This window comes from Numida meleagris, chromosome 2 (assembly GCF_002078875.1).
Source record: "Numida meleagris isolate 19003 breed g44 Domestic line chromosome 2, NumMel1.0, whole genome shotgun sequence".
NCBI classification, from domain to species: domain Eukaryota; kingdom Metazoa; phylum Chordata; class Aves; order Galliformes; family Numididae; genus Numida; species Numida meleagris.
The window spans coordinates 87,494-102,979 of NC_034410.1; the positions used below are offsets into that span (position 1 = coordinate 87,494).

The 15,486-nt window shown below is 39.9% G+C and overlaps 1 protein-coding gene across 3 annotated transcripts in view; it reads left to right on the top strand.

The window, feature by feature from the left end:
- The window catches only part of MINDY4 (MINDY lysine 48 deubiquitinase 4), a 75,779-nt gene that overhangs the window by 41,919 nt on the left and 18,374 nt on the right, over positions 1-15,486 (top strand). For 2 of the 3 annotated variants that reach the window (XM_021386944.1, XM_021386942.1), the window contains exons 14-15: positions 11,411-11,474; positions 11,855-12,016. In XM_021386944.1, coding sequence (XP_021242619.1) covers positions 11,411-11,474; positions 11,855-12,016 — 226 coding nt within the window. Of the gene's footprint in view, positions 1-11,410; positions 11,475-11,854; positions 12,017-15,281; positions 15,404-15,486 lie in introns of all 3 variants that reach the window. The other variant, XM_021386943.1, reaches the window with a different exon arrangement.

Below are 15,486 nucleotides of genomic sequence, written 5' to 3' on the forward strand. Positions count from 1 at the left end.
TCTCCTCTCCTCTCCTCTCCTCTCCTCTCCTCTCCTCTCTTTTTTTTCTTTTCTTCTTTTTTTTTTCTTTTTATTCATGTTGTCCATTTTTGGGTTGTTTTTTTTTTCTTTGCTTTGGGTTTTTTTTTTCAAACGCTGATGCCTTTTTATTTAACAGGCTAATGATTTGATTGCTAGGCCTTGTGACAACTAGTAATTCTGCTCTTAATTATTAGTAATTAATCTTATCTAGTTCTCTGAAATCATCTACACATTAACAAATCTTTTAGTAAGGGGAATCATACAATTCAAGCTATGTCCTCTGTTCTTGAGCACTTAGTTGCCATTCCTGCTGTGCCATATTTCTGGACTTCCATCCCTCATTCTAATCCTTCCTTGTAATAAAAACATGCAACAAGTTGTGTTGATGTTTGTGCAGTAGACCTGTTCCATCTCAAAAAACATCCTTTCCGTAATAAATGAAGCACAGCTCCGCTTGGCATGTTATAGAAAAGAGAAATTTTGACTTGTTTAGACTTCATAGAATCGTAGAATGGGTTGGGTTGGCAGGGACCTTCAGGATCATCTCATTCCAACCCCCTACACAGACAAAAAGTCCAGTGGCTTCAATCTCTCTCTGGCTACGCAAAGCCTCTCTTTCCAGCATTTGCAGAACCAGCATGCCTTCCTAAATGTACGTTGCTCATCTTAAGGATCTGATTTTTAAGTGCTCAGAGGATCTTGGAAGAGTTTTGCACAGTTGTCATTATTATGCCATGCAATGTGCTCAAACACACGGTGTGCCAACTTGGCTTTGCTTCCGTAACTATTTGGTTGCGATTCGCATGCCAAGAACCTTCCTGCTTTGGTACATTGGCGAATTGTATACGTATATAAATATTTAAATACAGCACTTTTGTCTTCACTTTTCCTGTCTCTGTAGTACAGCATTTCCCTGTGTGATGTTCTGTTACATATGCATATTTACGCAATTTATTTATAGTATGGCAATACCTATGAATTTTAATAAAGATCAAAAGCCCTCTGTCAAACAGAGAGAAAAGCTGAGGCCCAAAAGTAGGACTGCTTTTTCTCAGTAAGACAATTTTTTATTGAGAGAGGAATAAGATAAGCATCATTGTAATAATCTGTATCAAGACATTTTCTTCTGTATCCTTGCCCAGCTCTATCACCGTGAAATAACCCAGATTCTGACATGTTACTTTACACTTAGCCTCTTTTAATCACATAGGACATTAAAAATAAAGCGATTTTGTGTTGGCACGTGAACTGTGGGTGGAACAATAGTCCTCCACCCTCAATCCGTTTTCTTTAACAGACACCTTTTCCTGTCACAGAGCCAATCTCCAATTTAGAGTTCCCTTAAATTGCACTTATTCCCATTTTAAAATCTTCTCATGCAGTTTGTCTAGTGATGAAAGACTTTCTGTGAAATGATCATGTGGCTTGCTCAGTGGCAAAAGCAATTACAAGTTCACATAAAAGATGTAGTGGTATAGGCGTACTCAGTTCAGGAAATAGATATTTTTTATGAATCAGTTTTCTGTGGAAAAAAACCCACCAGTTTCCCCCCAGTTGAGAATGCCTGGAAGACCATCAACAAGGGGAAATTATGTGCGTGACCACTTTTCATTCATTGCTTACTGTCGTGTAATATAAGTCCATGTCGTCATGTATTTTACTGCTTAGTCTTTTGGTGTTGGAAAAAGATAAGCAGTTATGTTTAAGGGAAAACAGCTGTTAACTATGTTACAAAATACTAAACAACTTGGCCTAGCTGAAAAATATACATTGGAGAGTACTAGATCTCTCCGAGACTTGTTTGTGACTTCACAACATGGAGGACGCATGAGAATAGATTTACCAAAGGAGAACAAGCAGGGGAATTTGTGTGGGATCCAGTCCTTGCTAGGGAAGACACCAGTCCTTGTTTTTCTGGGTAAGTGAACTTCTGTACCTGCTGCTAGGTAGATTGCATGCAGTTCATAATCACTAGGATCTTTCATGCCTTTGGTGTTCTGTTGTGTGAACTGGACAGAGGTCTTTCAAGCCGAGTGTTCACTGCACAAATATTGGCTTTATTTATGTGGAATCTTAATGAAGCACAGATTTCAGCTTCATCTGCTAAGAAGTAATAAGCAAGGGAATGTGCTTGAAAGAAGTTCATATTTCTCCTTCAAAGAAGGACAAAAGGAGGGGTGTAGTAAATGAGAGAGCCTCAGCAATATTGGAAGGAGGGCGAGGGACTGAGATCTGAAGCTGTGATTCGTATTCTTTCAGAAGTGGATATGCAGTGGAATATATTGATATATGAACTGTCACCTTGCAACACTTGGGGAAGAGAGGATCCAGGGACTAATAAAGCCAGACATGATGGTAGAATGGGATTTTGAAGACAAGATAAAAGAGAGAAGGGTGTGACTAAGCACAAACATGCACATCTGTCAAATAAGACCTGGATATAAGGAAGATATATATTTACTAGATGTGGAATGTATCCCAAGCGGCAACATGATCACAAAGGCAAGAAGAAGTTGAATTAGGCGGAAAGAAGTTTGCTGCACTGAAGAACAGAGAGCAAAAGTTACTGACAGGAAAACAAACAAACAAAAAAAAAGAAACTAAATTCACCAAAAATAGGAAGAATTGAGAAAACAAAGCAAATGTTTGGGCCTGTGCATTCATCCTGTTTGACATCTCACTGTGTAAGAGACTGATATATTGGGAAAAAAAATTAAAAAAAAAAAAAGGAAAAGAACTGGAATTTACAGAAATAATGAAGATACATTTGACTCCACTCCCTGTTAAGAAAATTCAGGAAACCTGTAAACAGCATAGGTCCACAAAACAGAAAAGTGGACGCCTTGCGGGGAGGTAGTATGTTTGGTATGGATATGCAACAGAAAGATTTCTTACGGCAACAGAGGAAAAGTCAAAGAGAATATCATAGCTAAAATGAAAAAAAAAAAACACCTAACACCATCCGAATTAAATCAGTTAATGGTGAGATGATGAGCTTTTCGCATTTGATAACATGCCACATGAGAAATCATTTACTAATGTGATGATGAGAGATCTTTTAGGAATGGTATGGATGATAATAAAAGGTGCTCAGAAGAGACTTACCACCATGGAGAAAGTCACTGATAAAGTTAATCAGTGATCAGTCTAGAATTACATTTCCCTAATATTCCCTTCAGTAACGTTGGGAAAAGAGAGTGGTGTGCTAGTGAAATGTACTGATCTCTCAAAAGTGAAAGATACTGGCAATACAGAGAAGGAATCAGGTTCTGAAAAAGAGTTGGCTCAGCTTTATGCATTAATAGAAGAATTTCTTTTAACTGCAGAAATTACAGGGTCATGCAAACAAAGAGGACTCACTGCTGTTCTGTGGGGGTTCATCAGTTGTAAATGACAGGGTAAGGAGTTGAGAAGAGTCATGGAGCAGGAGAGGATTTTGAGCCAATAATATGAGATAGCCTTGGATTTACTCTTAGGATGTATCAGTGGAAATAATTTGAGAAGGAGGAGGAGTAAAAGATTGTGCAAGGCATTTATATGACCTCACTGAAATACCATGCCACCCGTTGGTTCACCCATTAAAGCTGGAAGAAGTGTAGGTGAACAGAAGAGCAGGGGAATCTGAAATTTTTCTCATAAAAGGAGAATAAAAAATGTTTATCTTTTGTGGCCTGAAAAACAAATTTTGAGACGAGACGTGGCTATCTTCTACAATATGGGAGATGGTTGGGGCTAAGGAAACAAGAACGACTGAGAAACATTATTTAATTCAAAGAAAAACACTAAGACAATATGAAAATGCATTAGTGACTCAGTAAACCTAGTCAAATTACAAGTAGATTTCAGGTTCCTAACTTACCACTGTGAAAAGTATGGGAAGCCAAGAAAGCAACCAAGGAATGTGGTTATCTGTGAAAGAGACTAACTGAGATGACCAGAGTTTAGCAGACAGATACAGAGAACAACATTTTCCTTTCTTCCCCGTGTCTGCAGCTCTGCTTTATCCCGCCTGTAGTCCATACCATGGCTAATATGAATTGCTATGGCATGTTTCTGAGATGTGCATTTAATAAGACTGTCTGTTTAGGATTAAAGGTCCATGTAGCCTGGTACTCTGTCTTTGAGAGCGGAAAGCTGTGGCTGCTGAAGGAAACTGTGTAAGAAATGGGGTGAATATAGGGCAATAATTGTGCTGGTATTTTCTCCATGTTTCCGATAGTAGGTAATTCAAGACTTCCTAAGCTGGTAGCTGTATCCGGACTGTTTGTTAATAGCCCTTGGTGAACCTATGCCCCATGAATACAGCTAAACTTTTTTGAACCCTTTTATTTTGGCCTCCGCAGCATTCTGTGGCATTGAGTTCCCCAGTGTAGTTATGTGCCTTGTGAAAGAATTTTCCTTTTGTTTTCTTGAACTGGTTGCCTGGTTCATGTTATGAAAAGCACTGAGTAAATGGCCCTTATTCTTCTCCTTATCACTGAGAAATTGTTGATCCTCTGTTGTACATCAGTTGTCTCCTTTCTTAGCTGAATGGTCTGTACAGTCACTTCTCATAAGAAAGCTGCTCCATTTCTTGGCAGGGGTTTCCTCTGGACCTCTGAACCTTTTCTGGTTCTGCTGTCTTTGTGCAATCTGACCTGCCATGAGATCAACTCACCTATGCTGTCCTTGAAGTCCTCTTTTGCATTCTTCCAAAGTAACATTTTCTCCTGTAAAAGAACTACTGCTGAGAAAAGCAAGAGATGGAAAATGTAAACTAGGGAAACCAAATGCTTAATTTCTGTTGAGTTAAGCTTAAAGCAAACTGATTTTATGACTTAATGCGTGAGCGTTCGTGCATTGCTTTTAGTTGGCTCATCTGAGCAAGGACAGTCTCTTGTTCAAGCTGGCTACAGAATGTTGTTATTTCTATAGCAACTGCATTTCTCAGCTTGTAAACTAAAAATATATACTCAGTCTGCCCACACTACTGGTGTATTTGTGCGCATGACTTATCTTTCCAAACCTTGGTATACAATGGTGGGATGGCCATACCCAGGCTCCTTTGCACTCACCAGACAGGGAAAACGCATTTCCCAGTAGTTTCTTCCTGTGCTCTGCAAATGATCTAAGGTCCTGTAAGTTCACTTCAGGACATACTAGTTTCTCTCCCTGTCCTGAAATGTAAAGAAGACAAGAGTGGCTGGATGATGACTATGCATCCATCTTCAGATATAAAATAATTGGCCATTCCCTATCTAAGAGGCACATTAGCTTTGTCATCTTTCTAGTCTTGTCTTTTCTCTTTCTTTCAGGAAATCAAAGCATTTCAGAAATGAATGGTTTTGATTTTAGGGGCATAATATATGCCCCTAGATGCAAACTTGAGGGAATGGCCTCAAGCTATGCCAGGGGAGGTTCAGGTTGAATATTAGGAACAGTTTCTTCTCTGAAAGAGTGGTCAGGTGCTGGAACGGGCTGCCCAGGGAGGTGGTGGAGTAACTGACCCGGGAAGTCTTTCAGAAATGTTTAGATGTTGTACTGAGGGACATGGTTTAGTGGGGAAATGGTGGTGTTAGGTGGATGGTTGGACTGGGTGATCTTGGAGGTCTTTTCCAACCTTGGTGATTCTGTGATTCTATTTTTTAGAAAATCTCCAAATAGAGAAAAGTGTGATTCTACTACAAAATTGTGCAATAATAAAAATACTGTCTTATTTTTGCCAAATTGAAGCCAGTGCCCTCTCATACTGTGTACTATTCAGCTCCATGTGCTAAACATCAGGTCATTGTAGTTAAAAGGATCCTGGTTTAATATCTTTTCTTGATGTGTTCATCTCAGAGGGACATGTTACATTCAAGAAGAAAGATAATTTGTTTTGGAAAATGGAGCAGAGTGTTGAATGCTCTGATAGCTTAATTGCTTTTCACATCAGATCTGCCCTCTGAAATATAAGTACTTCCTACACTGTGTTAACGCCCTGTAGCAGCAGATCTGATGACTTTTATGTGCTTGATTACCTGAGTACCCGTGCATTTTAAGAACTTTGTGAAATTAGCAGGTAAGTGAAGAAAGGGGCAAATAAAGAACAGATGCCACTTCCTTGATTTTGTTTTATTTATTTTTTTTTCTTAACAGAGGGGCTCTTCCCTTCTTTTTTAAACATTCGTTTATAGCCTTTGCAGTGTGCCAGTATTAAAAAAAAGAAAGAGGAACACTTACACAATAAACCCGTCACCCATCCTGTCATTTTCCACGTCCCCATTGTAATTATTTGAAATCCTTGTGCTTGAAGAGGAGTTTTTCACCCTCCCAACCCAAATTCTATTTTGGGAGCAGACTTGTAATTGTGTGTTTGTTAATATAGCTGTCTGTTGCCATGAACAAAGTGAGGTCACCAGTTTTCAATTACAGCTTAGCCACAGAGTTAAGGGCTTTTGAACAGCTAGCACTTCCTTAAGTGTACCATTTTTTCATTTTATATCATTTCATTTTGTTCTGCTCTTAAGATGCTATCAATCAAAATGATATCAAGGAAAAATATCTAGCATTGAAATAGCGTATTTTGATGGGCTGGAAATTGTACTAGTGTCACATTTATCTGTGACTTTTATGTTTTAATACACAACGTTCAGATGTTCTCCTTTAGAGACTTGGCAAGGGGTTTCCTGGAAATACGTTGACAATTAGTGCATATGTACCATTTTAAAAATGTTTTATTTACCTAACCCAGTGTTATTTTTTTTAAAAGTTCATCGGTTGCACACTGTGTTATATTGTAGTGCTCAAAATATTTATATTTTGAATCTGTATTTATGCACTTTTAAAACTTGAGTGGAGTCCAGCAGACCACTATAGTTTAGTTTATCAGTGCTAAGGCTTATACTGCCTTTACAATATCAGCTGATTGTAACTGTGCTGGTTTTCTCCCATCTACCCTAAACTCCTTGAGGATTCTTTTTATAATTTGTATGTTCTGAATTAGATGAACTGGTTGAAAATGTTGAGGCAAATTTCTGACGAGTATGAACTGCCACAGCTACAGTTCAGGCCAGACACAAGGCTGACTCAGAACATCCAACCTGATCTTCTGTGATTGAGTGACCCATGGGGAGGATGAGGGAAAGGCTGTTGATGTGGTCTACCTAGACTTCAGCAAAGCCTTTGGCACTGTCTCCCACAGCATTCTCCTGGAGAAGCTGCAGCCTGTGGCCTGGACACCCTTTGCTGGGTAAAGAACTGGCTGAGGGCCAGGCCCAGAGGGTGGTGGTGAATGGAGTTAAATCCGGCTGGTGGCTGGTCATGAGTGGTGTTCCCCAGGGGTCAGTACTGGGGCCTGTCCTGCTGATGTCTTTATTGATGACCTGGATGAGGGCATTGAGTGCACCCTCCGTAACTTTGCAGATGACACTAAGATGGGGGAAAGCGTTGATATGGACAGGCTGATCACTGGGCTGAGGCTGAAGGGATGAAGTTCAACAAGTCCAAGTGCCAGGTCCTGCACTTTGGCCACAACAACTCCATGCAGTGCTGCAGGCGTGGGACAGAGCGGCTGGAAGACTGTGTGGAGGAAACAGACATGGGGTGTTCGCCAATGCTGAGCTGAACAGGAGCCAGCAGGGTGCCCAGGGGCCAAGAAGGACACAGTATCCTGGCTGTGTCGGCAGCAGTGCCGCCAGCAGGAGCAGGGAAGTGATTGTCCTTCTGTATTGGCACTGGTGAGGCCACACCTTGAGTGCTGTGTTAAGTTTTGGGCCCATCACTATCAGAAAGTCATTGAGGTGCTGGAGTGTGTCCAGAGAAGGGAAATGGAGCTGTGAGGAGTCTGGAGCACAAACTTTATGGGGAATGGCTGAGGGAACTGGGATTATTCAGTCTGGAGGAGACTCAGGGGAAACCTTACCACTCTCTACAACTTCTGAAAGGAGTTTCTTTTAAGGTGAGAGTTAGCCTCTTCTCCCGCATAACTAGTGATAGGATGAAGGGTGATGTCCTCAAGTTGTGCCAGGGGAGGTTCAAGCTGGATATTAGGAAAAACTTCTCCAAAAGAGTGCTGGAACAGGCTGCCCAGGGAGGTGGTTGAGTCACTGTCCCTGGGGGTGTTCCAGAACTGTTTAGATGCTGTACTAAGGGACATGGTTTAGTGGGGAAATGCTGGTGGTGGGTGGATGTTTGTATGATCTTGGAAGTCTTTTCCAGCCTTGGTGATTCTATGATTCTATGGTCTGTACATCTCCAGTACATGAAACTCTCAAGACTTGCATTACTTGCTGATAACTCCAAGCCAGCAGTTTCTACAAGGCTGAAGACAAGCACAGGATCATAAACAGGACCACGGAGGAAATGAAATTTATAACATAGAATCACCTTTTTTTTGGAAAAGCTATTTCAGACATTCCTATCCTAAGACCAGCAGCATTAAAAGAATGAAAATAAGCATACATTCCACACCACATGTTTTTGGTTGATTTCTGTCACAAGAAGATTTCCTCTCTTGCTGTAAAGCAGGCACTGGCTCCAAAGACAGATTTGATTCCAAACTGAAAGAAAAAAGGATTAAGCTCTATTATGTAAGTGCCTCGCTCTGATTTATAAAAGAAAAAAAAGATTTAAAAAGAAATATTTTTTGTAAAAGCAGGATCAAATTAATAGATTACATGGAGATGAGTTTTGCCATATCATTTAGGTTCTGCGAGCATATAAAAATATGTCCACTTATTAGTCGAGACATTGGAAAAGTTGGAAAAAGGAGTCTGGCATTGCTAAATGGAGAACTCACCCATTGAAGGCATCTCAGCAAAAGCTGAAACACAGCAAAGATTGGTCATGGCCACTGAGAAGTATGTTAATCTGAGCATGTTCAACTGATGTGAGCTCTTATGGAGTGATCTGAAATTTAGCAGATGTCATCGTCCACCATTTGGTTATGAAAGTTCTGTCTCAAGAACTGATTCCTATTGAAGATACTACTTAACTGTATTTGAGCACATTTAATTTTAAGTATTCCTCCAGGAGGTGTTCAAAATCAGTACCTTGTTATCTGTCCTACTGAGTGGTTTCACAGATTACAGTACTACCACTTGAGGCAAAGGCTGCCACTGGGAGCCAGCAGTCAGCATTCTTCTACCTCGCTCCAGTTAGACTTACGTACTAATGCTGACTTGAAAGTCTCATGGCTTAGCATTAAATTTTCTCTTTTAAAGTAACTTAAAAATCAGAGATGGAAAATTCCGTGCAGGGACAAAGTAGAATGAGTAGCACTGATTTGTTTGTTATGCCTGGTTTCACGCCTGATAGCCAAGATACCAGAACGAACAAACGCTTCCTATTTACTTGTCATCAGTGGATCTCTTCACAGTCCAGCAGAAAACAAAGCACGTTGTTATAGTTATCTGATGTCTTTACAAGGCACGGAGGGCGCTTACGCTTTTGGTAAGCTGATGCCTTTTGTTATAACAACGAATACACCTGCATTGATGTTGGTAAGTCTTTGGGGGGTATGAATCATAATCTTAAAACGATTCAGAATAGATGTAAATCATCTAGCTATATGCCTGGTGTTTGTTTCCTCATCAGCAGAGATGATTTGAAAGGCAGATGTGCTTCTCCTTAAAAATCTGAGATACACCTCTAATCTCCCATATTGTTTGTACCTACAGATGAAATTAGAACTTCCTCCTATTGTCTTTCTCTTGTGTCCCATCGTCCCTAACTGACGCATATTGTATAGTCTACTCATTTCAAACAAGGCAATGGCATTTTCAAGATGAAACTGTTTCTCAAACTGAGAAATGGCTGAAATCCAAAGATTATTATCGTCCCATCCATTCCTCACAATGTTGCATAGGAGAATTTTCCATATCATGGGCACACTTTCTGAGGTCTTTTCTTTGATTTCCGATTAGCAGGAGATATTATCATGACACTTTTTTGTAATGAGACTAACCTGAAAATTATCATTAAAATTAAAAGTAAAATGAGAGTTGATGGCTAAGGCAAATTCGTGTGATTCTTAGAATCCTTAGGGCTGGAGATCTTGCAAGAGAAAAATAATTGTGTGATGTTTGAGGTGAATTGCAGGGATGTCCCAGCTTTTTACTTAAGAAATACATTTCTTCACAGAGCATGTATGACAATGTTGAAGGGAAAATTGCAGCTAGCTGTAGTGTAACCAGATGAAATTAACTGTTGCTTTATAGCAAACAAAGTGTTTCCTTTTTTAAAAATAATCGTGCTAATTAGAAAGGACCATGGGTATTTATGTGCATAGGAGATTTTGCAAGACAAACAAGAGGGAGAAGGCTGCATGTATGGAGAAGAACCAAGTTTTAAATGATGATTATTCAGGCATTCTCTCTGCTTTTATAGTGATATTCAAATAAGGATATGTGAAAGCAATTAAGATCAATGAATGAAATAGCCTTTTTATGGCTTCAAGTTGCGCCAGGGGAGATTTAGGCTGGACATTAGGAAATACTTTTCTGAAAGAGTGGTCAGGTGCTGGAATGGGCTGCCCAGGGAGGTGGTTGAGTCACCGTCCCTGGAGGTGTTCAAGAAACGTTTAGATATAGTGTTGGGAGACATAGTTTAGTGGGGTTGTTGGTGGTAGGTGGATGGTTGGACTAGGTGATCTTGTAGGTCTTTTCCAACCTAGCTCATTCTATGATTCTATGAAGCATAGAATTAATGTGTGCTTTTTGCCATAACTATCCAAGAATATAATAGACTGTTCTCCAAACCAGATTAGAAATTTATTTATGTATAACATAATTTTTGCAATTGCATCATATCTGTAGAATTAAAATGGTCACAGTTACAATCTTCATGTTTTAGGGCACCAGCCAATAACGAATCCAATAATTCCAGGAGTTTTGGGAGAGGGAAATTGGTTTGGGAAGATAATACTTAAGTATCAGTAGTGCAATCTCATGGAGTTCTCTCTTTGGTTTCAAAAAATAGAAGAAGGAACTAGGTGCCAAGATTATAAACTGGTACACTCGCAGACATTTTCTTTCTTCTTTTCAATGAGAATATAGTGCATAGATAATATCATCTTGAGTGTGTGGGTATATCCCAAGGGTTAGCGCCAGGAATGACAAATAAATGCATTTTTGAGAACATTATGTCTTGTTCATACTATAAGACAAATTGCCCAGCAGTTCTAACTTCTTAAGTTCAAGTTTGTGATGATAATGTCTTCTCTTTTCGTATACAGCTGTTTACTTTGTACTGGCTCTCACTAACTTCTGCTTGCTACAGCTTTAGTTGAGTTCTATCCTTTTACCCTACGGAAAAAAAATCTTGAAAGAATTCCAAATCGTAAAGTTATATTCGTACTGGGGAAAAAGTATTTATGTTAAGTCTTATGAAAAGAGGCAACTGTGCTTGAGTATTGCCTGTTCCTTTCCAGGGTGCGCAATGATTTCGACGTCCTCACGAACCGGCTGATCGGCAGCCATGGCTACTGCACCCAGGTAGGGGAAGCACAGAGCCCCGGGGATGTCGTGTGCCTCTGCAAAGAGAGCTGTGCGTTCACTTCTGGGAGGAGATGGCATTTCTTGCACGCACACACATGCACCTTTGCGCGTACATTGGAAAAGCTCGGCTGATGTCTCCTCATCTTACTTTGGGGATAGAACTGTCCAAAAAAACTACACACACACGAAATACTCTGAAGCAAATCTTACAGCCAACTTCGTTTGTTTGGTAAAGCTTAAAACTTCATGTAAATTAAGGGTCTGGTACGTTGTAATCGTGAATCAAGCTTGTACTAACACCTGGTATGGACAACTGCTCACTGCTGGTTTTGCTTTTTGTTCTTGTTTTTTTTTAATATTAATTATGTCACTGACAGGAATTAGTGAACTTGCTGTTGACTGGCAAAGCTGTGTCCAACGTTTTCAATGATGTGATAGAGCTGAATTCTGGGAATGGAAATATCACCATTCTGAAAGGCATCACAAGCCGCAGTGACATCGGTTTGCTGTCTCTCTTTGAGCACTACGACGTCTGCCAGGTATGTTTTCCATTCTTCTGATTTTAATTAAAAAGGAAACAATTAACAACTTTAAAATTGGCTTGGAATGAATATAGAAAGTAAGAAATTATGGGCTTGATTCTGCTGCTCACTCAGATGGTTCCAGTGCTATTTCAGATACCCCAAGGCAAAGCGTGGTCACCTTTTGGATGCAGGTCCTGTGTCACACATCCCTCTGTAAATGGCTTGGGCAATCTCTGAGCATCTCAAGTGTTCTACATATGTTTCTAACTGATGTCCTGCAGTGGCAGTCAGCTTGCCAGCTAACACATTTCTGTTTCAGTGGCTGCTGTTCCCCTGATTGTATTCACCCAATTTCCGCTGATTATAGTGGAATTGAGGTGCCCAGCTCACACATTTGTGCTTTTATTCTGGTCATATAAACAGAAGAGGCTGCATCTGGAGCTGATGCTTACCTTAAGCATTGGTTTTCCATTCATTTGTGTGTGACAGAGCCAGACTGATTGCATCATCTAATTCATGCTGGAATGCTGGAAGTAGTCATATTGTGTTAGCAGTAATAACAGACAATGGACGTAGCTGGCAACAGAATGGGAATGTTCCCTTTAGCATGTTTTTGAAATTAATATTTTAATTGTGTTTATCATGAATTGAGAAAGATAGATTAAAATTAAAAGAAGCGACAGCCATTAATTTACCTCTGGAAAAACTTGCGTGAGGATTTCTCTGATTTCTCCATCAGCAGATCTTATCATCATGATGGACATCTTTCCTAATGACATATTCTATCTAAATCAGACAATCTTGTGTCTGATGCTGGCATTTTCTTTGAAGCTCCCTTGCCTGTGTTAGATGGTATAGATGGTAGATGAGATAATTGTAACGGTCCCATCTGGATTTGCCATCAGCGCCTCTATACAAATTGGAAAGTGATTAGCAGAGTCTGTTTGTACTTGTCTAATATAAATGTGTGTCTGAAAACAGAGTTAGATTTTCACTGTTTCCCATATGGCTGAAAGCAGTTACATTTTCCTACTACTGAAAATTCCAATTCATCTTACTTTTAATGAATGCAGTGCTTTATATTATTTACAAGGTTATAATCAGGCTTAAAGTCAGTAAATAAAGCATATCTCAACGTTTCCCATTCAGACTAATTCGGAACAAACTGGAGTAAAAATAAATTAGCTTCTGTGTCTATTTCAAGCTCGCTGTCCTTTCCTATAAAGAATGTAACACTTAAAACCTCAAATAAAAAGGTTTTGCACTGCAATAGCATTTTTTCCACTCTCCAGTGAGGAAAACGACTTCTAAATAGCAAGATGGTCAGTGAGGTCAGTGCAGCTAGGAGCTATTTCTTTCTCATCTGCCCTCTAAAAGCAACATAAAAAGTTGCCCAGAGAATCAGACACTGTCTTCCACTCACTCTGCAAATTATACAGTGGAGGGGGTCCATCCTTTCGGCCTGGGAGCTGGACTCGGGAACAGGGATCTGTTTTCCAAGCCAGAGACTCTTAATCAATTACAGAAGCCCCAGTACATGTTGTCTTCTCTTTTTTTTGTTGAGTCTACACCGGTTAGGCAGCTGGTGCCAATTGTCACGCTTTTTATTAAGAACATCTGTGAGCGCTCTGCGTTGCAGTTCATACGTCTGGGCGCATGTTGTAAGGCCCGGGTAAGGACCGGGGCACAAGTTAGTTCCTGCTGGAGTTTGGCTTCAAGTCTGGGCAGTCCCTACCGCAGCTTCGGTGCGAGGGGCCAGATTCTGCCTTCTGTTTCAAACCTATTCATTTAGAGCAATTTAGAAAAAACAAATGGCAGTGATACTTTGCCGTGTTGGAACTGGGAAGAGAATTTGCCTGCGAGTCTTTCGAGTGGACTGTTTTCTTCCCCTTTGTATTTCAGTAAGTAGCTCCAGCCTCCAATTACTCTGTGGCTGTGAGGATGGCTGAAACCAGAAATGGAAAAGAACTGTAATTTATCTTTTTTTTTCCCCAGGAGTAAGAAGATCCTGGGCATGATATATGGTGAATCATAGACATTAGAGTTGGAAAACTCCTTCTAGGTCAAGTCCAGCCAATTTCTCAGGGGATGATGCAGGATATTTTTGTGTCCTGTTGCAAAGCAGGCTCTTTTTAAAAACCCCTATCCGTGAAGCTCTCGCCATCAGATAGCCATTTATTAGTTGATTGTAGTGCATATAATTACGATCTTGCATTTTTTCTCACGTGTCTACCTTAGAATATGAGGAAGTGCAAAAAGAGATTGGCAGGAACCTGTACCTCTGAATGTGGAGATTTTAATGTCATCTACCATACAGCTTGTGCTTTGGACATACTTTCTGATGTTAAACCTGATGGTCATAGAATCATGGAAGCATAGAATGGCTTGGGTTGGAAGAGACCCAAAAGATCAGTAAGTTCCAGCCCTCCTGCCACAGGCAGAACCACCAACTTCCAGGTCTGATACTAGACCAGGTTGCCCAGGGCTCCATCCAACCTGGTCCTGAACACCGCCAGGGATGGTCCATTTACTTAGTTTCCTCTGATTATCTTTCTTCCTTCTAATGCAACCTTCCCCCGAAACAATTAATGATGATTTTAATGATATTAATGATATCTGCTAGACATTTGCGAGCTGATGTAACAGCTTGCAACAGCTTTTTCAACAGCTCATCTTGTCCAGAGCTTATTTTTATTGCTCTACTGTAGACTTCTTCCTTTTTACCAATGCATTCAGGAAGAGATACACAAGATTCCAGGCAGTAAATCCACAAGGGAAAATATTCTTGTTCCATTTTGTCTCCCTTGTCTAAAATGTGGAGTATTCATATATGATCCTCAGTTTTGTTGGCATATCTTCAGAGTTGAGAGCACTGTGAGGGCATGAGAACAGAATTAATCCTTTTGTCAAATGTCAACAGTAGCAAATAAGAACAAAATGATCTGTCCCTTTTTCACCCATGATTGCTTGAAGAATCCCTCTGTTGCTGATCCAGCAGTCTCTTTCAGTGAATCATGCTGAATGTGTTATCTTTGCTGATTGGAAAAATGTGTGCTTCATGTAATTTGTCTGGAATTGTTAATGTCCAATCATCACTCTTAGTCCTAGCATTACCATGTTCAATTTAGTCTTTGTAGTGTAATTACTTGTTACGCATTTTTTTTTGTCAATGACAGATGGATTTATTCAATATAATTCATATGCAAACATTTAGTTTTGTAGTGAAATTCCACATTTTAATGCAAAAAAGCTAAAAATCCGTACTGTTCCTTCTCTGTAGGCAAGTTACAGATGTTTGGATTTCTTCACTTGTGCCAAGCCCGTATTCAAGCTACGTATATTAGTTCCATCTGATCCTACACATTGAACTGAGAAGACTTCATTAAGATTTTGGGTTTTCTGGTATTTCTTTAATGCTCTTTAAATTGCTGAAACATTTATAAAAACTGGTCAACCCGCCTAAAGCTGGGGCAGGTTTCCCTCTG